We start from the raw sequence: 15050 nt of genomic DNA on the forward strand, positions 1-15050 counted from the left end.
GTTGTCTGCTCTTCCTTTCACTTTGAATTTATTTCCATGTAAAAGTATAGCTGGCATAGAAATTGACCTCTGTAGGCGAAGGGGAGCATGTTCTTCAGTTGCTGCTCTGTTCCACCAAACACTAAGGCAAGGAAAATATATTTGGCCAAAACTCTCTGAACAGTCCCTTTTCCCCGCAGCTGCCCAAGAAGTGAACAACCCAGATGTGCTGGAAAATACCATGGATACGGATAGGTGTTTTTTCTAGTATTTTCAGTTCATAGGAAATGGATAAAATGCCTCACAGCATTATGCTAAGGGTCTTCAAGCAGCACCTGTGTTTGTGATCCAGCATGAGTGTGTAGGAGGTGAAGCTGTGCTTGCAAGCAAGCTGTTTTGCTTGCACAGGGCTGCTCTGAGAGATGCAGCTCTTTTCAAGGAAGATTTTGATTCTATTTTTTTTTTTTCTGCAGTAAGTCAGTTAGCCACTTCCTGTATTTGTCTGCTCATGGTGTTTTCTCAACTTTAATACTGCCCTCAGCAGCCAGTGACAGAGTCTATTTTAAGGCCTCTTACAATGGCCTTCTCATTTACTTAGCTAAAATGAGAAAGTTAGCCCTGCATTGGCCACTTGTTAGCTGATGACAACTTTTACTTTGAATCTGGCTTTCCCTCCCCCACCTGAAATCCCTGGCTCAGCAAATATTTGAACCTGCCCAAGTTAATCATGAAACTGAGATCTTTATCTGAGAGAGACGTGCAAGCTACTGAGGGTGGTGGTTGGTTTTTTTTTTGTTGAGTTTTTTTTGTTTTTTTTTAACAGTACTAAAGTCAGGTTCACTTTTTAATGATGAACCAGAGTAAGTGGATACCACAGCACAGCGCTTTAAGCAGTTAAGAAGAGAGAAAAGGCTTGGATTTTCTCACTGCATGTTACAGCTTTTTTAGGGATTTTTATGGAACATCGGTTGGAAGGCAGAGCAATCTCTATTTCAGCATTTTTTTTTCTTCGTTGCTTCAGAGAAGCTTCCTAGTAAAAGGAGGTTTTGGAGATTTTTTGGAAGCAAGATTTTTATAAGAGGAAACCAATTAATTTTTCAGGTTATTGGAGTGTATTTTCAGCCTGTGTTACAAGGGTGAACATTTGCAATGCACAATGTACAAAGTAAGTGATTTTGAATTTCTGTTTGTGTTTTCTTCATCACCTTGTGCAAGTATTTTACTGTAATTGATTGCCAGGTAGAGCTTTCATGATCTTAAGATACGTGAATGAAAGTCAAGTACCTCAATACCTCTCCAGGTTATACAGGGAATGGGAAATCACCTGTCTACCTCCTGTCTTTTCTTGCCTGCAAGCTAGGCTAGACTGAGCTGAGCACTAACCTGATTTTACAAGTGTGGTTAGTCCAGAATTTGTCCACCGGTGAAACGCTGGAGAAGTATTTCTCCTGAAAGCCTTTATTCAATGGAATAAAAGAGCTTAGTGATCCCGCATGACACCTAAATTCAGCAGTGTAGTCTTTGTAGGAAATCTTTATAACCTGATTTAAATAATTACCTTGGCAACTCAACTGTTTGGGTAGCAGGTGGGCTAAACTTTCAAGTTCAGCGTTTGGACTTGTGTCTGGGATGATTTTAAGTATCCTGTTTCATTTTGGAAATGGAAGGAATCTTTGGAGCATGTTTACCTCAACAGAGAGGGGAGAGAACTTCAGAATGAATGTAAGCTTGTTAATGTATAAAGCAAGCTAGCATTCCTTTTTTTTTTTTTTTTTTTGGAATGGTGGTGCTCCAGACATGTTCTTCTATGTTAATGCTTGTCTAAAAGGGGTAAGCTGCTGAGGGGCACAGAGTGGGGGTAGATATGTGTGGATATGTGTGGAATATTTGTGAAGAATTTAAATTGTGTTAATTTTTTTAATGAGTATTTGTGCGATAGAGCACATTTCAGCCACACCAGGATTTTTTATGATGTAGGCACAGATAGTTGCTACAGCTACTCTTTGTTGTGGTTATTTTTGGTATCTGGTTTTCTGCCCTCGTAGACTAGAGCAAGTATAAAACATTCACATTGCTTTACATAGCATTCTGCTCTGGAATTAATAGTCTATTCTCTGCATTTTTCTTCAAAGTGGTCTGAGAGAGTTACAGTCAGTGATGCAAGAGAATTAAGAAGGAATATTTCTAAATGGCAGGAGCGTACTGATGACATAAAGTCAAGTGAGGAAGGAGACACTGACAAGAGACTCTTGCTTTCAGAAACAATTAACTTGATAAATATCTCAATGAGAACAGGGTAGAAAAAAAAGACTAAATCTTGTATCCTGACCGGCTTTTTATGTTTAGCAAAACGACTTTTCAAGATAGTGCTCAGTTTTAACTTTCTTCCATGGTTTAGGCAAGTCTGCTGAATGCAAGATTACAATACTTGGGTTTTAGATTTCGAAATGATTTAATGTAGTTCAATTTGAATTGTATTTTATTGTAAAATGATAAGGAGGGGAAGACATCTCTGCAGTAAGCACATTTTATATAATCATATCAAGTATATCAGATGTATGTCCATTAAAATAGTAGAAATCTGCACAGTTTAAAAACATAATTCATATTTCATTATGTGGAGATGATATATGTCTGTTTGTGTATGTATATATGAAATGGGTGTGTAATGGATACACACACGTGCATGTGCACACACACTCTTTTCCCTTCTGCATCTTTAATATATACAGTAGGTCCAGAAGCCTTTTACAGCTTTTTGAATGGTAAACTTCAGGCATTCCAGTGGGAGAATGCAACTGAGATGTGACCGACCTACTTCTAAAGGGAGGTGCCCTGTGTGAGAGTGTGCATGTGTTGTGTGCGTGTGTGTGTAAGAGCTACGTGCTGCAGCGTATCAGCCTTTTGTCATCCTGCCAGGATTGGACTGTACCATGCTGCAAAGTCAGGAAAATGAGCCAGGAATGCAGGCGAGGAGAACCCGCACTCTCCTTTTGTTTGTAATACCAGGTTTATATTGCAGTTCTGCTAAATGTAGATTCTTGCCGAAACTCAAATTGTTTTAAGAATAATGTAGAACACAATGATGAAACAGGAGTGGTCTGGTGACATTATTTTGACATGATTGGCTGAGGATTATGATGTAATAGGTTACAGTGCAGCCCCTTGTAGGTTTTAAAATGAATTCCAAGACACCATTACAAAGAGAGCCTGTCTCTTTTCTTGTATCTGAGCTTACTCAGTGAAACTCATACAAATGTACAATACTGTTTGGAATATGGAAGAACTGGATATAGAATATCCTAAGACAGATATAAATTGTGGCACAGACTTGATGTTTTACATAGAAATGGATCCACCAGGTAAAACTGCAGTCTTATTATGGAAGACTTAATTCATTTTGGTCTTTACAATAGCTACTGAAAAATTCTTAGCGGATACATAGAATTTATTTACTCTGTCATTGATACAAATGGGTTTTAGTTTTTCTTTTTTTTTTTTTTCATAAAATAGAATTCAATTGTGGTAGTGCATGGTTATAGTAATTAGAATCATAACCTGTAGAAATACCTGTCTGCTTACTTAATTGAATTTTTACTGAATTGACCTGTTTCTGTTTTGATTTTATTCTGACAGATGTAGTTCTAGGTCTGCTATTATATAATTTAAAAAATGTATTTCTTTTATTATGATTATTTTTGCTATCTCTGTTCCACACTGTGACTAAAAGGAGATGCTGTAATAACACTTCTGTTTCCTGAAACAGTGATTACAGTCATTGTTTTGAATTGTTTAAGGAAAAACAGTTTTAAAAATTAGCAGTATTAACTGAATACCTGATATTGCATCATCTTTTTCATGTCAGATAAAAATATTATACTATCTTGATATTAATTGCAACTTTAGAAATACAGTTTTTGTAACCAGTCATAATATACAGGACAGGGGCATTCATAAGGAATTATGTGCTTACTAGAGAACTAAAAGAGCTGGGTTGATTTTTAATCCTGATTCCAATGTAGTCCCCCTTGCTACTAAGTCAGGAGTGCTGCAGTATCTTCTCTGGCACCCACTGGTATACATATGCAGCTTTGTCATTGAGAAAAGGGGGATGTGTTTTTTAATCAGTCCTGGCATTACTAAGATTAACACAAGGGATAGCTGGGTCACAGATGGGTTTCTTAAAGTGGGTTTTTTGGCAAATCATCTCACAGAATGCTGAAGATCACAAAAACCCAATTCTTCTTAAAATATAGTATTGCTGCGGATTTGCATCTTGTATTACTCAGCTTCTAGGTGAAGAAGCAGCAACACTCCTCTAAGATTATTACATAGGAGGAGGAAAAAAAAAATAAATTTCACATGTTTTATTATTTATATTCACCTGAAGATAGTGGAAGAAGGTAAAAGCAAACTTCAGAATTTTTTTTCTCAAATGCTTTCTTCACAGAGGGAGGAGATGACTACAGCGTTGTATTTTGCTTAAAATATATTATTGCAGGAGTAACATACTTATTTGAAACAGTACATCTTTCTTGTTGAATTATATTGTTCGCAGTTAAATATCTCAATTGCTGTAATGTCTTTTAAAGACTGTTAGAGATGGAAAACTCTGTTTTATAACTACTCTTTTTTTTTTTCTTCTTCATGTAATAATGTCTAGTTTCAAGGAATATGTGGTCAGGTTTTCAATAACTTATAGTCAACTTTGTCTTTCCTCTTTCATCTGCAGCACTGCCTCCTAAGCCACCAAAACCTAATACTGTAACTAACAACGGCATGAATAACAACATGTCATTACAAGATGCTGAATGGTACTGGGGAGATATCTCAAGGTAAATCAGCTCAAGACATGTATTTCTTATGTTTGGCTTTTACGTTCTTGCTATGCTATGCTGTACATATGTATTATGCTTAAGTACAGAAAAATGACAGTTTTAAGAGCCATATTTAGGATATTTTCCAACACAAATATATTTTGGTTAGTTTTATTCCAAACATGACTAAAAAGTTACTGGCAGTCAGTTAGAATGTAGTCTGTGAAATGATTGTTCTGTTCAAGACAGCTGTACAAAATGCTAGTATAAAAGGACAACACCAAGAAATAAGTATTTTCTTCTTGTCTTTTGTCCAGAACCTCAACTGTAGGCACACTAGTTAACAAGCCAGATTAACAAGTGCCATATATTAGCAGCATTTTTAACAGTACTATATATAGGTACATTAAACCAGCACTGGCTACTCCAATTGTGCAGACTTGTATGAACAAGTAGAAAGACCTTTGCATGAATATAATTTTGTCCTGCAGTGAGAGGACATGGAATATACCATTTTTATATCCCAGCTGTTCTCCAGCAATGTTAAATAAGGTTTTAAATAACTGTATTTGTTAATATGGAGATCAAAAAGGCTTATAAAACCCACTTATTTTAAAATATAATAATTTAGAGCACAGTTAGAGGATAAATGCATTAGAAGTAGCTGAAATGATTGGTTACTTTTGCGTTCATTTTAGAGAAGAAGTAAATGAGAAGCTTCGAGACACTGCTGATGGTACCTTTCTGGTACGAGATGCTTCAACCAAAATGCATGGGGACTACACACTTACGCTAAGGTAAGATTAGTTACACTAGGTCTGTAATACTTGACAGTAAAAGGCAATGCTGCATTTAAAGTACGGTGTTCTTTAGGAAATAGTACCTGAAATATGCCTAACTGATCAACAAACTTTATTTGCAGGAAAGGAGGAAATAACAAATTAATCAAAATATTTCACCGAGATGGAAAATATGGCTTTTCTGACCCGTTAACTTTCAACTCTGTGGTCGAGCTAATAAATCACTACCGGAATGAATCTCTAGCCCAGTATAATCCTAAACTGGATGTAAAATTACTGTATCCAGTATCTAAGTACCAGCAGGTAATTTGCTCTATTTTCCTTGTGTTTCACTTAAATACAGAGAAATTACTGCATATGGGGGAGTCATTTATCATTAAGAACTTCAGCTCAGTTAATATTTGAAAAAATAAACTGGGTATAAAAATTGATATTTTTGTTTAAAACCAACTCCACAGGTTGCATGTAAATAATTGAAACTTTAAATACTGCAGATACATTATTAATAAATAAACTTACATTAATAAATAGCCCACTCATTAATGTGGAAATATATTATTTTCAGTATAAAGCTGAACACTTGCAATGCAAAACTGCTTTTTGTCGTTTATTTCTCATTTACATATTATGCATATTATATTGTATGTATTATATGTATTATATTTCCATATTGATGAAAGAGGAGTCACATTTACCATGTAATTATCTAGGCATTTTTAAGCAGTTTTATCCTGAAAATCTGTGCAAGATAATTGTTTCTTTATGGAGTATCTTCCTTCTCTCATCATTCCAGGATCAAGTTGTAAAGGAGGACAGCATTGAAGCAGTGGGAAAGAAATTACATGAATATAATACCCAGTTCCAAGAAAAAAGCCGAGAATATGACAGACTTTATGAAGACTACACAAGAACATCTCAGGTGAGCTAGATTTGAAACCAAAGTGGAAGACTTGCATAGATTTAGAAGAATATTATTGTAAATTCATACTGCTCTTTCTCTCCATCCTCCTCTCCCTCCCTTCTGTCACCACTGCCATTGCCCAAAAGAGGAAACATATCTGATGTGCTTGCTCAGTATAGCAGAATTGCTTACTCATGTTTGAACAGTCACCACCTGTAACCTAACGCACCCTGTGCCCAAGTCTGACACCTCCATCCAGAACAAGCACAGAACTATCTTGATTTACCAACACCTTGCATACTGACCTCATCAAGCTGAGCTGCAGTTTTAAAGACACATTCCCAGGGAATTACTGTATTTTATTACTAGTTTTCGAAGGGTCTGGTTTGATCTATGCAGGGTAGAGAGATGACGTGTGTAGATACAGTGCAGGATGCAAAGCTGCCTCAATCCTTCTTTCAACTTAATCAATTATTGGCTAAGTCTTGAAGTGCCAGTGAAGTAGTGCTGTTTTACAGACCCAGAATCAAGACTGCTTCTTAAAGTGTGCAGGAAATACACCTAAAAATAATTGAAGAAAGGTGGAGAAGTGAAGGCAACTTGAAGTACTGACTTAAAAGACTTAGCTATCAACTACATTTGTAGAGACAGAGGGATGAACTGGATGATGTCTTGAACCTGTCCAGGCCAATATCTTACACTTTTATTTCAGAAAGCCAGATGTGCCTCTAAGGACATTAGTTGCTATGAAGGGCAAAGTGCATTGCCATAAGAGCCTAATAATCACAAATAAAACTTACTTATACAAAAATCAAGATTGTAGATAGCTCTTTGTCTAGCTGTTTTTCTTTCTTGGAAAAGCTCATCATGGAAAGCCTCATCATGGAAGCCTCTTGCACAAGCCTGTTCTCTCTGTTATAAGGCTCTGCAGACAATGTGTTCTGGTAAAGGAATATTGAAGTCTTCTCTTACAATATGCTGAAGTGTTTATGTGATACAAGCCAATAAATCATCCCCTCTGTCTGATAGCAATTGTAATAATAATTATTTTATTTTCAGGAAATTCAAATGAAAAGAACAGCTATTGAAGCATTTAATGAAACAATAAAAATATTTGAAGAGCAGTGCCAGACACAAGAAAGATACAGTAAGGAATACATTGAAAAATTTAAACGGGAAGGAAATGAAAAAGAAATACAAAGGTCAGTGTATGTATTTGAATTTCAAATTGTATGATTTTGAAGAAGGGAACAATGCCTGAAACTAAAGCAAGAAGGCAAGTTTAATGTTGTTCAGTTGTAAGCAAAGCAAGCCTCAAATGGGGACAATGTGAACTTGCAAAATGTATAGCTACATCTAGAGAAGTAATCTTTTCTCCTAAGTGTCTACACCACTAAATAACAGATTATAAAGTTATGAATCAGACATCATCAGAGTGTAACCTATCACTTTATTCCATTCAGAATTATGCACAACTATGAAAAACTGAAATCTCGAATAAGTGAAATTGTGGACAGCAGGCGTAGATTAGAAGAGGATTTAAAGAAGCAAGCAGCTGAATATAGAGAGATAGACAAGCGTATGAACAGCATTAAGCCAGACCTCATACAGCTGAGGAAGACAAGAGATCAGTACTTGATGTGAGTATCATTATGAATTAACAAAAATTTTTTTAAGGTTTTTAATACAAATTCTGTGGCTAACAATTAATTTTATTTGCAATTATTGTCCAGGTGGCTGACTCAAAAAGGTGTTCGGCAAAAGAAGCTAAATGAATGGCTTGGAAATGAAAATACAGAAGAGTGAGTATTAAAAGATTTAAATATTTCTGCTATTTCAAATCATCTTATGCAAAAGTGAGATAGAGCATATTTAATTCCTGGACCACACAGAGGAAGTCTCAAGCCTAGGTCTCCAGTAACAATGCACACTCTTAACGCGTGGCAGCCTGCATCATGCAAGTGTTAGAAGGGACTGTCTCACCCCTACTCTGCATTACTCAGGGAAGTGCATAATCAAGTCACTATAGCAAAGCACTAGAATTTAACCTGTGTCTTTATTCTTACCAGCAAAATAAAGATCATAAGATGTTAGTATCTTACAGAAATGCCACATGGATGGATAAATTGTTCAGAAGGTCTCTCAGGCATGGGCAGGCCGTTTTCAAAATTTCAAGAGTTGCATACCACTATTTAGTATAGTGGTACTCACATCAGTACATTACATTGCTATTGGAAATGATAAAATTCTATATGCTGAAGAGAGGTCCTTCTCTGATATTGTGGTCTGGTTAATTTTTCTGGGAAATGGCAGCATAGTGTTCTGTCATTTCAGCAATTCAATTTACTGTAGGTTCAGTTCATTGGCTAATGAATATGTTTCACTTCATTCCTGGGAAAAAAAGCAAAAAGCACCTGGGTGGTGTGAATGTAGACCAAATTTAAACAGAAGCAAGCCACAAAATAATATCAAAAGTGTAGTAACAGTGAAAAATGAATAAATAGAAAAACAAGGTAGTCTGAGTAACATTCGTATCAACATTTTCTGCCTATGTAGTTACTGTGCATGCCTTTTACACTGCCTGACTGAACATATAGCAAAAGAAGCAGACTGACAACAACTGTTTTTTGGATTTATCTTCCTTGTCCACATCTATTTTAATTTGACTTAGTTTATTGAGTCTTCTACTGTTATCCAGGAAATTCTGCATCTCTGCTGTGGCTGGACTGGTATAAGCACGGGACAAAAATGGCATACATGTTTTAAAGCCATGTTGTTCATTCAGTCTTAGCACAGCTCAAAGATGATATGATGGAGAATCTGTAGGCATCTGTTTCCACTAGTACTCCCATCACTTAAACGGTAGACAAAGAACAATGGCAGGCCATAGTTCTAATGTAGCATCAAAACAGTAAGTGACATCGTTTAAAGAATATCTTCCTTTTCTCTCACTCTGTCTTTCCTTGACGGTGAGTCTGGTAAGAGCTCAGGTTTCTGCTGAGAAATTAAACTTAAAAAAAATTTAATGGAGGAAAAAAAATCAATATAATAAGCATCAGGAAAAACAGGAATTGCTTTCTCTAGGTGCTAGTTGAAAATAGAGGCACTGCTGAATGCATTTTAATATCATACAGGCCAAAGTAGTATGATGGGAGAAGGAACCTAGAGAGAGTGTCATCTGAAACAAAAAAAAAAAAAAAAGTTCTTTTTGAAAAATTGATTTCTGTGTGAGATTGCTGATTTCTGTAGACTACTTTGAGAGTCTTCAAAAAGACAGAACTGTGGATGAGTAAGAAGCCATGTTTTCTTAGACCAAGGAAAATGGATTAAAATCCTGTTACAGAGAGAATAAGTACATTAGCCAAACACAGACTGATTGCAAGCTGAGCAGAAGAGGCAGAGCCCACCAGTAGAGGCTGCTGGGGGGAGTGGGGAGCTCTGGAACTGCAGGATATCAAAGTGGTGTCCATACAGCTGAACAGCTACCAACTATAAAGCTGATTCATAGTTACAAAGAACCCTCTGAGCTCAAGCCCACCATGAAAGAATACATCTCTCTGAATCAGCTTTATAGCTGGTAGCTGTTTTGTTAGAGAAGGCCCTGTATCATGTGCTTTTCTCATAATCTGGTTATGAGAGAGAGAGCACTCACTCTGCTCTTTCACACTTTCCACTAAGCCACCTCCCCTATAAATAATTAATCTGTCTAGCTGTGCAACGACTCATAGCTTTCTCAAGCAGTAGCTGTAGTTAATACATTGCATGATTTTTCACTGCTGATCGAGTGTTCTGATCTTTGAAAATGAAGCTGATTCAGAGCATATTGATTTCATTGGGCTTGCTATTTACCAAAACAGTGAGCAACAGTAGAAGTACTGAAGTTCTTGAAGCAAATTCTGAAAGATAATGCAGTATCCTTTTATATCCTTCTTCAGATTTACATGTTTTTAAAAGAAACAAGAACCAGAACTTATATTTTATTTTTATTCAGTGGTTTGAACGGTACGGTATTACATGGTTTACATCCCTGGTTTTGCCAGGGAGGCATCCTACTAACCACTGACTTATTTTTTTTCAAGTAATATGAAATGGGGATACTTAGTTCATGGATTTTGTTCTGTTATGTGTTTCACACACATTTTGTCCTATTTCAACAGCCAATACTCTATGGTAGAAGATGATGAGGACTTGCCTCATCATGATGAGAGAACATGGAATGTGGGAAATATCAACAGAAGCCAAGCTGAAAATCTGCTGCGGGGAAAGCGAGATGGAACATTCCTTGTTCGAGAGAGCAGCAAACAAGGCTGTTACGCCTGCTCTGTTGTGTACGTACCCTAATTTGTGATTAATGTAACCAATGTTTGAGGCACCTACCTTGAGCCAGGGGCAAATAAACACTTGCATATGATTCCATTGAACCTTTGGGGTTAGAAGCAGACCAACAAGATCTGAGGGGGTCTTTACCAACAAGACCTGAGGGGTCCTTATTGCTGCTCCATTTCCTGCACAGCTCAAACCTGTGCCACTCCCACAGGTGAGCCTCCAGCAGAAGAGAAACCAAAGAATGGGTGCACTCCTGATAAGTCCTGCCTGTCTTCTGCCTCCCTAACCTAACACGTCTGGGAATTTGAGTTCAACACAGGCTTTTACCACTATCCCACCACCGAAGACAGAAATTCTATGTAGTGTTTAGCATCTTAAGATTTATTGGTTATTTTCTAGCTTAACTTTACTGTGCTGAAAAACTAAAAACTGGTTGTTTTTTTTCCTCTTTAGAGTGGATGGAGAAGTAAAGCACTGTGTGATAAACAAAACACCTACTGGGTATGGATTTGCAGAGCCATATAACCTGTACAACTCACTTAAAGAACTGGTGCTACATTATCAACACACATCACTGGTGCAGCACAATGACTCTCTCAATGTCACACTAGCCTACCCAGTATATGCACAGCAGAGGCGATGAAGATCTTAATACTCTGGGTTGTTCAGCTTTTTTTCTAAGGAAAAGATTTGACAACGTTGAGGCCTCTGGAGAGAGAAGGCTCCTTTCAGCCTTACTCAAGAATTTGAGCTGCAGTAGCAAAGTCGTCTGTCTTCAGATGGGACTAGAGCTTTCCTTCACAACTGCAGTGGGAAACATCACAGTATTAAACTGTGAACGTATGTTTCTAATCTGAAGTGCTTTTTATTTTAAAATTAAGAAAAGAAAAACACAAGAGAGAGAAATCCTAACCTGACCTCCCTGGAGGGACATAGAGGCCTTTAACCATGGTGCTTGTTTACGACCACTTCTGAAGCTTTACCAGCTAGAACATTGGATTCTCCAGATACAAGGTGTAAGAGGTCTTTGTCATTCGGTTACTGGAATTTTGTGGTCATGACCTGGCTTGGATTTGGTGTTGCTGCACTCAGTGGATCCAGACACACAGCATTGTGCATTTTTTGGTTTCTGGTGAATGATATGTAGCAGAATGGCACTTTCATTTCTAAGGGACACTTTAAAGGACTTCAGTTACAGTATGTTTGTAATACATGGAATGGAATTGTAATAGCAAAGTGCCAGGAAGTGTTTGTTTAGATGTTTAAAAATCCTGTTTTAAGAATATATTTAAGACTGAAGAAAACAGGACTTTCAATGGCATACAGTATATAATAATGTACATAGTATTGGATGACTAACTATCATTGATGGAAACTATCAGTACCAAACTGCATCTCTTTGCCCTTTCTGTTTGCTGAAAGATGACTTCTTAGACTGTGCTATGCAATACTGAATTTTCTTTAGGCTGTAGTCTTCTCTTAAGCATATCTATAGGTTAAGCTTGTTTTTTTCCTTGTCTTCTTTTTTCTTTCTTTCTTTTGCCTGAGAATATTTTTCCTGATGATTATTTTTTGTTATTCTTTTTGTTGTTAGTTAGGTTTGGGGGGTTTTTTTAGATGTACAGGAAGCCATCAAGAGTTGGCTGCAGAATTAAAACTATGAAATATTTTACAATTTTCTTTGTATAGAATATTGAGCTACTAGCTCAAAGTTTTAAAAGTTCATAATTTTTTTTTCAACTGAATATTTTGTTAGGCAGTGCCTGATAAGCTTCAAAGCTGCTTTATTCAATAAAAAAAAATATATGAACATTACAAAATATCACTGAGTCCAACAATATCATTTCAGAGATATCTTTAGAATACGGTACCATGCTATGTTTGCTTCTTCAAGCATTTTGAACTTTTATCATGATTGTCTTTGTATTTGGAAGACAAAAAGTTGTATTACCTTCTCTGATAGTGATTGCATTAAAAAAAATGGGGATATTTCACTATTGGAATAGGTAGTCTGGATTTCAGAATGAATCCACTCTTAATAGTAAATAAGTGACTTCTTGATCTACTGTGGCAGAATTTTTATCAGCATGTAAAGGTATTTTCATTTCATATGAAGGAAGTTTCTCTAATCTGTTGCCTAGGTTTGTTTTTTTATTAGTATTTTTTTAAAAAAGCTCCCACCTTTACTGAGAACATTTGGATACAACATAGAGCTAATTAAACTGGAAAATGTCTGTTTTGGAAATTGTTAGATTATCATAGTTAACATTTTGGATTTATTTTCGTAAGCTTGTAGGCTGAGGCAGTATCAAAGTGAACACGTCTATAATTTCAGGCACCAGAGACTTACAGAATTATGGTTTAGTTAAAGGAAACAAATACATGAATTCCACTAGAGCAAACTTATTGGGAATTCTGGGACAATTCACTGTGGGTGGTTTGCAATGGTTTTTTGTTGTCCTGAGCACAGAGGAAATTCACATTTGCAAACTGATAATGAAAGTTCAGAGAAATCTTGGAAAAGTTTTTGACTTAGTGAACGTATGAATTTATTCTTCCCCCAAGATGCAAAGACAAGACCCATTACTATTAAAGGGAGTTGCACACACAATCAAAAGACTAAGACCTATGGAGTTCTGTCATAATAGCTCTGGTTTAGAAATACATGTGTTTTAATTCAAATTATGCAGTGCTTATTAAGCTATTGGAAATAATAAGAAGAAATTTGCCAGTCTCCAGTGTTTTTTGTATTATCTTTTAATTTTTACATTATTCCTTCATTTCTGAGGCTGTAAGGCTTTTGATTTCATTTTGATTTTGTGTTCTTTTTTTTGGTGGGTTGTCTTTGCTTTCCTATAGATGTATTTTCTTAATAGAATTTATATCAGGAAACAAGATTCAACCAACACAAATGTTTGGGGATAGTCACCACTTACAAAATAATTCTGAATATTTTTTCTCAATAGAAGTTTAGTCTTTATCCCTTCCTCATTCCACACTCTTTTCAAGCCTGTAGGATCATGTCAATTTGGTTTACTAATAACTGTTTTTTTTCAATGGAAAGCACGAACAGTTACTCTAGCATGCCAGTTATACTACTGGGCTTGAAGTTACAAATTAATTCAATATATAACAATTCAACACTTGTAGCAATCCAAGATATTCTTTGGACCTATATTAATTTTTGGATATTAAATATTTTAAGAGTAAATTGTATTTTTTTCTCTGTAAGCAAAATATATGTAATCTCAATTCATGTTTCACATAGCATTTGTCAAGAAATTTTATCATAGTTAAGGCATTTGGATCTAATTTTCCTCATATTCCTCTAATTTTCCTCTGCTATGTCAGTAGGCTATATCGTTAGCATGCCCAGCCCAGTATGGGATACCATTTGTTCCTGTTGTGCTGTACAACTTCTTTTCATCTGTGGTTGTAGCAGAGAAAAAAAAAATAAATAGTGTGTGTGCAAATTTGGCACTTGCTTTTCTTGCACAAATAACAATGAGAAATAAGCACTATGTTGTGAGGATGAGTGCTTAGGGCTTCCTAAGGAGAAGTTCTGCCTACACAGGGGCTGTGCAATTAGCAAGGATCACTTATGCCCTCAAATTGGCATGAGTAGGTTTTCTCTGGTACTTACATATTGTGTGGCCTCTGCATTTCCCTCCCTCCTCAATGTGCAGAGCTACGTCCTGCCAAAGGCCCTATTCACTGCAGAGTTGTTAGTCCTTAACTGTGCCATATTGTTCACTCCAGTTTTGATTTGGTCTCAGACTAAAATATATAGAAAAAAGGCATGTGGATATAACTGAAGAAACACAGTGCTTTTCTGTATTTCTGTTGACATGCACTTTTTTTCTATCTAACATGATTCAAGGGTGGGATTTTGGTTTTTTAGGTTTTTTTGGTTTGGGGAATTTTTTGTTTTATTTTAAATCTCCAAGTTAGGCTGCACTGCAGCAGCACTTTCACAAGGCCTTTGAAAGGTATGAGACATGACACAGGAAACCAAAACCCACAAGCAAAATTAGGAGTTTCTGATTTCCTTAAGTTGAAATTTGAATGTGCAGGTTTGAGTATGTGTATCTGTGCATATGCATGCACACTTGCTGTGTTTATGTATGAATAGATCCCAGTATAGGTCCATTTTCACTAAATGTGATCATTTTGCTGAATTCAGTAAATTATATTGTTAACTTTGTTTGAAGACACACACATGCACAC

The 15050-nt window shown here is 36.3% G+C and overlaps 1 protein-coding gene across 2 annotated transcripts; it reads left to right on the plus strand.

The window, feature by feature from the left end:
* The first annotated feature begins 1128 nt into the window (after positions 1-1128).
* Positions 1129-11917, plus strand: PIK3R1 (phosphoinositide-3-kinase, regulatory subunit 1 (alpha)). 2 transcript variants are annotated; one of them, XM_010085967.1, is made up of 10 exons: positions 1129-1144; positions 4712-4814; positions 5495-5593; positions 5719-5899; positions 6390-6515; positions 7557-7699; positions 7961-8137; positions 8231-8299; positions 10655-10825; positions 11277-11917. In XM_010085967.1, exons 1-10 carry the CDS (start codon positions 1129-1131, stop codon positions 11464-11466), a joined length of 1275 nt encoding a protein of 424 aa, XP_010084269.1. In that variant the 3' UTR covers positions 11467-11917. The 2 variants fall into 2 exon arrangements, with proteins under 2 accessions (XP_010084269.1, XP_010084268.1); XM_010085966.1 differs by lacking the exon at positions 1129-1144 and adding an exon at positions 3236-3341.
* The last annotated feature ends 3133 nt before the right edge of the window (positions 11918-15050 follow it).

This window comes from Pterocles gutturalis, unplaced genomic scaffold (assembly GCF_000699245.1).
Source record: "Pterocles gutturalis isolate BGI_N339 unplaced genomic scaffold, ASM69924v1 scaffold36030, whole genome shotgun sequence".
NCBI lineage: Eukaryota > Metazoa > Chordata > Aves > Pterocliformes > Pteroclidae > Pterocles > Pterocles gutturalis.

What these genes read in the sequence shown, in the direction of transcription:
- PIK3R1 (XM_010085966.1), top strand. Translation starts at nt 3,236, where the DNA reads ATGTACAATACTGTTTGGAATATGGAAGAACTGGATATAGAATATCCT. An exon ending in TACTGGGGAGATATCTCAAG is followed by an intron (nt 4,815 to 5,494) that starts GTAAATCAGCTC and finishes CGTTCATTTTAG; the next exon opens with AGAAGAAGTAAATGAGAAGC. An exon ending in AATGAAAAAGAAATACAAAG is followed by an intron (nt 7,700 to 7,960) that starts GTCAGTGTATGT and finishes TATTCCATTCAG; the next exon opens with AATTATGCACAACTATGAAA.